At 59.5% G+C, this 6,074-nt stretch overlaps 1 protein-coding gene across 9 annotated transcripts in view; it reads right to left on the bottom strand.

Moving 5' to 3' along the window:
• Positions 1-807: 807 nt before the first annotated feature.
• PLXNB2 (plexin B2) overlaps positions 808-6,074 on the bottom strand; it is a 31,040-nt gene continuing 25,773 nt past the window's right edge. For 8 of the 9 annotated variants that reach the window (XM_066254771.1, XM_066254748.1, XM_066254765.1 and 5 more), the window contains 16 exons: positions 5,915-6,054; positions 5,670-5,770; positions 5,357-5,586; positions 5,085-5,266; positions 4,692-4,758; positions 4,420-4,566; positions 3,989-4,145; positions 3,768-3,868; positions 3,594-3,678; positions 3,291-3,445; positions 3,058-3,218; positions 2,834-2,981; positions 2,353-2,417; positions 2,164-2,239; positions 1,771-1,845; positions 808-1,690 (listed from right to left, as the gene is read on the bottom strand). In XM_066254771.1, coding sequence (XP_066110868.1) covers positions 1,586-1,690; positions 1,771-1,845; positions 2,164-2,239; positions 2,353-2,417; positions 2,834-2,981; positions 3,058-3,218; positions 3,291-3,445; positions 3,594-3,678; positions 3,768-3,868; positions 3,989-4,145; positions 4,420-4,566; positions 4,692-4,758; positions 5,085-5,266; positions 5,357-5,586; positions 5,670-5,770; positions 5,915-6,054 — 1,995 coding nt within the window. In that variant the 3' untranslated portion in view covers positions 808-1,585. The remainder of the gene's footprint in view (positions 1,691-1,770; positions 1,846-2,163; positions 2,240-2,352; positions 2,418-2,833; positions 2,982-3,057; positions 3,219-3,290; positions 3,446-3,593; positions 3,679-3,767; positions 3,869-3,988; positions 4,146-4,419; positions 4,567-4,691; positions 4,759-5,084; positions 5,267-5,356; positions 5,587-5,669; positions 5,771-5,914; positions 6,055-6,074) is intronic. The other variant, XM_066254768.1, reaches the window with a different exon arrangement.

The raw sequence follows: 6,074 nt of genomic DNA, 5'->3' as shown, positions 1-6,074 counted from the left end.
ATGCATGTGTAACTAACAGCCACAAGGCGACATATCTCATAGCTCCTGCCCTGCACAGGACTCGGGGGTTGAAAGCAATCCCCTCCCCCCCCAACCAGAACCCCAGAGAACCCCCTTCCTCTGGCACCAGCAAAGGTACCACTTGCTCTCAGGTACTGGGTTTTGACCCCTACTTATGTCCTGAGACATCCTGGAATGATTCATGGGACAGAGCCCACCCCAATGGCCCCACAGCCTCAAGCAGGGGGTGACAGGGCCCTCTATCCCAGAGCCAACCTCAGTGTCCAGTATGGTCTACATACAGTAAGGCCTTACTAAATATGCACTGGGTGGACTGAGTGGACCATGCCTGTAAGGTACCTCCACCTCAGGAAGGAAGGTCACTGTGAGCTCGAGGTCCAGACAGCAGGCTGCCCTCACCACTGCCACCCCCACTACTCTATGGCTCCTGGTGGCTTAGCCCAAGATCAGAGACTTCACCACCTGAACCCCCATAATCCACCCCAGGATCACTTTCAGGCCTGAGCTGCCACAGTGCCTCTCCAAGCCTGAGGCCTCACTGCCCTTGACCATTCTCTTCTTCGGGGTGGATTCAGCTCAGCTAATGGTTGTGGGTGAGCTATGGCCTCTGAACACTCCCCCATGGGCCTGATCCACAGGAACCAGGGAGATGGGGTACGTGAGCCACACAGGCCCACCTAGAGCCAGTGTCTGGGAAGGTAGACCATGAGCAGGACAGGCCCAGAAATGAGAGCAGGTGAGAAGGGACTGCACACCTGCAGTCCCAGTAGGAACCTAGCCAACCAGTAGAGTGAAAAAGACAGTTTTATTTGATTTACAATGAACAAGATTTACAAAAGGGGTGAGGGGGTCCTAGCTGAGCTGCTCCTGGCCTCCCAGACTGGGCAGAGCCTCCAGAACAGCCTGTCTGACAGGCTGAAGCTAGGACCCCCCCAAAGTCTGCTGGATCCCCTCTGGCTGCCTGGGCCTCGACGTCTGACGTCCAGCTTGACCTTTGAGGTGGGGCCTGCAGCACGGAGTCCACCCAGAGTGCTGGTGCTCCACAGAGCAGGCCAGGTGAGGTCAGGAAGGTATTGTACCGCTTTTCTCCTCCGGTCCAGGCGAGCAGACAGTCCAGGCTTGATGCCCCAGGGGCTGCAGGCACTCAGACCCCACCCAAAGGGGCCAAACCCAGGTATCTGAGGCGGCTGCTGGTGCTTGGGGGGGGGGGGGCTGAGGCCCGACTGCCCCAAGCGACACGAGGTGACGCCAGGGACGAAAGGCACGTTTGAGAATAGCTCAGGAGACTCCACTTGGAGACAACGCTCGATGCTGGTTCTTCAGGAGGGGCTGGTGCTGGAGGGCGCCAGGCACTATTGCTCGGGAGAAAGATGCTACGTGGCTACCAACACTGAGGTGGGGTCCCCGCTGTACCCACACTCGCACGCCCTGGGGCGCTGTTCCTCTGCCAGTGAGAGAAAAGGGCTGAGCCTACCACCTCGACCTCGTTCCCCAGGGGCTGCCCAGTGCCGGCACTGGGCATCACGCACCTGTGCCCCGAGACCATGGTGGCAGAGACCCGAAATCAGAGGTCTGTGACCTTGTTCTCGAGAGCAGCTGCAATCTGCTGCAGGCGGAAGGCCAGCTGCATCTTCTGGGCAGCAGGGTCCTCCTCCAGGGCGTTGATGATCTGAGGGTGGGTCACGTCAGACCACAGGCAGGGAGGGGGCTGCCCACGCACTACCACCCCAGGAGGATGGGACTTCCTACCTTGTCATAGTATTTCTGTGTATACTGGTAGAGCTGGTGGAGGGCCACAAGGGTATTCAGGGAGTCTGTGTGTGCCTGGGGATGAGAGGGCACAGTGTGATCCAGGGCAAGGGAGGGCAGGAAGCTGTCACCCAGTAGAGCAAGCAGCGGGCTGTGACATGTCGCAGCCTCACAGCACTCGGATATGTGGGCAGCCACAGACAGACACAGCTCCCCATTCATGCAGGTGTATGGCAGACATAGCCAACTTGGAGCTTATACAACCCCTAGCCCACATGTGGTCACACATGGATGCCAGCCCAACAGGCCTCACCCTCTGCCTCTCTCCTGGGAGCACAGCACACCACAACCAGGGAGGGTCCTTGAGTGTGTTCCCTGAGACCCTCCCCTTACCCGAGAAATCTCTGCCAAATGCGTGTTCATGTCCTGGTCACTGACTTGCACCATCTGTCTGATCCCCTTGTAGTAACTGTGGGAAAGGGGGGGGGCACAGTGGGTCCCGAATGCTGGACCCAAAGCTGCGTACCAGAATGCTCCTCCCAGGGGTCCCACCAGGTGGGGGTCAAGGGTGGGATTACTTACTCCTCCACCATCTTCTTATAAGTCGAGATCTCCTTGGCGTACAGCAGCTTGTTGCTGGGAGAGTCCTGTGGGGGTCAGAGCCAAGTGACGCCCAGGCCAAGGTAGGCTGGCTGCTGTCTCTGACCTTGGGCTCTGCTGGAGCCAGGCTTGGCCCACTCAGGAAAAGGAGGGGAAGTGCTCCCGCCCAGCTAGAACTGATGGGCATCCCCATGCTGACATCAGATTGTAATTTGTAGTAAAAGTCACCATGGAGGGGAAGGATGGGGTCTCAGGCTCTGTCCCTCAACACCTTATTACCTCGCACCTGCCTTCTGCTGAGCTCCAGCTCGAAATGTGCAAACCTACATCCCAAACCTCCTGGCACACCCTGTCACAGCCACGACTTCCCCCGTGGACACTGCCCCGTTAAAATCCCCCAGGCTTCCTGGGTGAGGCCCCACCTTGCCCTCCCCCCACCAGAGGCTGCCGCAGGGTCACTCACACGGCTCAGCTTGTGCTCTGTGCGTGTGCAGGCATCCATGAAGGTCTGAGCAATGACGGACAGGGAGGCGTCCACCACCTCATGGACGTGCACGTCAAAGATGAAGTGGGGGTTCTTGAGAATGTTGACCCAGAATCGGAGTGGTAAACTGAGACAGAGCAACAGTGTGTGAGGGGCTGCTGAAATCAGGGAGCAGGTGGGTGGAGGGATGGAGGAGCCCTTACCTGTTTGTCTTCCAGATGTGGATGGTGTCCTCGTCCTTGATGTCATGCTTCTCAGCCTGTTCGTCCAGGAAGTCGAAGAAGTACTTGACTGCAGGCGGAACGGCGAGGCCGGGTGCCAGCACACTCTGGAAGAAGTTGTCCACAAACTGCTGCAGCGTGCCCTGTCAGGTGAAGGAGGACTCAGCGTTCTGCCCACTGCCCACCCCATGCCCATCTGCCTGCCCCACACCCACCTTGACTGACAGTAGTCGGGTCAGATAGATCTCAGTGATGGCCTTGGTGCGCTCCTTCTCCTTCATGCTGCCACGCTTGGGCTTGCCCTCCTCTACCTCGTCCGTGGGACGCACCAGGTGCCATACTCGGTTCTCGTCCTCCAGGAGGGCGTGGCCTATGGGGAGGGTGTGCCAAGGGATAAGGCTAGAGCTCAGGGCCGGTTATCACACTAGGCTCAGCAGTCCCCAGACGGTACCCTGAGGTGGACACTGGTCCATGCTGACTTCCAGGGGCCAGAATAAAACAGGAAAGAAGGAACTCACGCTCCCCAGGCAGATCCTGCTGGCTGTCCTCAGGCTGCTGTGAGACCCCCACCTTGGACAGGATGAGAGTGGCTCCGTCCCGGACCTGGGAAACATGGTCATGAGGGCAGGCCTCACTCTCCAGGCCCCCCCTACCTGTGGGGAACACGGCCTCCCTGAGCCGCCCGTACTCACGTTGTAGTGCATCAGAGTGTTGATGCGTTTCCACCGGCCCTCCCGCTGGGATGTCAAGTCCAGGTCGGACAGTATCTGGGCTGTGGATCCAGGACGCCACTCTGTGGACGACACAGCCCAGCTCCTGGAACTCAACCACAGATCACCCTGCAGGGAGCCCTGCTGTCTGTTCCCTCACTTTGCCTGCCCAACCGAGATGGGCATGCGAGGATGACGCTCACCGAGGACCACACTGTCCGCCTTGGGCCAGCGGGAGCAAGGCTGTGTGCGGTACACCTGGTCAATGATTTTCTCCTTAACCTGGGAGATAGTGTCGCAGTTGAGCACTTTGACAGGGATGGCGTCGACCCCTTCATCCTGGACGATCACGCTCACCGTCTGCCGGAAGGATATGGGATGAAGGGCCAGTAGGTGGCCCAGCCTTGCCTGCCCTGCAGCTCTGGCTCAGCAGGACAGAATGGAGGAACAGAGGGCACTCCTTCACAGTTCACAGCAAGTCTAACGGGAGTGCACACAAACTCACCATCACTCACACTTGGGTGCCCATGCCCTCCTGGGGTCATTGCATTTAGAGGGTCTCTCCAGCACAGGGAGGTAAACAATATTCTGCTCTGGTCCTGGGACTGGCCCAGTACCCGGCCCTAGGACTCACCAGGGGTGTGTACTCCACATCGTCCCCCAATAGCCCTGTGTCGTTGAGGGTGTATTTGGCCTTCTTCTGCACGGCGTCCACTGGGCCCTTCTCCACCTGGTGCTTGATGGCCTTGAAGAGCTTGTACAGAGGCTCGCCAGCACTGTCCTGGAGCAACGTGGGCAGGCTCAGCCTCAGATAGGCTGACCATGCCCAGCTTGAGGTGCTGCCCGGGCAGGTGGATGTTTAGGGGATGCCAGCTTGCCCACCCCAGCCTGCCACATGGAGCCCACCTTGAGGTACTGGTACAGGCAGATAGACATCCAGTTGGATAGCATTCTCTCCACCACTGTCTCAGACCTGGAGGTGCAGATAGGCCTCATACCAAGGTCCCCTCAGTGTCCTTAGGCCCAGCTGGTTCTTCAAGCACCCAGATCAGCCACCCCAGCCTGGCCCCCACCAGGATGCCCGGCCCCTTTGAGGGTGGACATATCAACCCATCCTGCAGAGGGCTGATGCTGAGGGGGAGCAGCTAAGTGACCAGCAGAGGCTAGCGGCTGCCAGGGACGCCACCCTGCCATGTCTCCTCCCTACTCCTCAGCACTGGCTTCCCCTGCTGGGAAACCAGGTGCCCAAGTAAGCTTGTGCCACCACAGCCTCCACTCCCGTGCCCCGCCCACACGCACCTGCGCAGCATCAGCTTGGGGTTCTTGGCCACCACATACTGTTCCATGAGCTCCAGGAAGAGCGTGCGCATGATGTCTGTGTAGTACTCCAGCTTCCCGTGCAGAGCCACCGTCAGCAGGGACGCAAAGTAGACCTTGGCACGGGCGGAGAACTCCCGCTGGTTCTCCAGGGTGTGAATGAACTGTGGAGACAGCTGGTCTGGTCAGAGCTCACTCACACCGAGCCTGCCCACCCCACCCCCCCGCACCACCCCACCTGCCCGCTTGCTTACATTGATGAGGAAGGACTTGCTGTTGAGCAGGTTGGAGAACTGGTAGAGAGCCTGCTCCACCACGGGCCGCCGCGACTCAGGAATGTCCAGCTTGCCTGTGATCATCACATCCTTGTCGCCATCCTTGGAGGGCAGGAAGAAGACGCGGTCGGTGTAAGTCTTGTAGTCCAACACAGGGATGCCTGCCTCATGTACGTCGCTCGCCTGGTCCTCCATCTCAATCATCAGGTCTATGGGGACAACGGCACTGACACCTTGCCCTCTTCTGCCACTACCAAGGGCGCCCCCCTACCCGTGAGCCCCACAGCCGCACCCGTGAACTCCTTCTTGCAGCGGTCACGCACACTCTCCTCCAGGCCCTCTAGCTGGGACTTGATCTTCTCATACTCGCGCTCGGCCTGCTGGCTCTTCCTCCTGCGCACGGGGAGGCTTCTGGGACCTGGCCTGGACCCCTGCCCATGCTGGGCAGTAAGTGTGGCCAGAGGGCTGAGGCAGGCATCGGAGGGGCAGGGCCAGGGCTGTGGAAGGGGCAGGGCCAGGGCTGTGGGAGGGGCTTACCAGTAGCAGTAGACAGACACAATGATGATGACCACCATGGGCCCTATGACCAGCGGCAGGATGAGGCTGAGAGGCACTTCACTCACACGACTGTCATACTCCACGCGGCCCAGCACCCACTCCCGGGAGCCGAACTTCACCTGTGTGGAGGGGAGGATGC

The sequence above is a fragment of the Saccopteryx bilineata genome, chromosome 1 (assembly GCF_036850765.1).
Source record: "Saccopteryx bilineata isolate mSacBil1 chromosome 1, mSacBil1_pri_phased_curated, whole genome shotgun sequence".
NCBI lineage: Eukaryota > Metazoa > Chordata > Mammalia > Chiroptera > Emballonuridae > Saccopteryx > Saccopteryx bilineata.
Note: the sequence above shows the minus strand (reverse complement) of the source record. Positions and strands in the feature narration are given on the sequence as shown.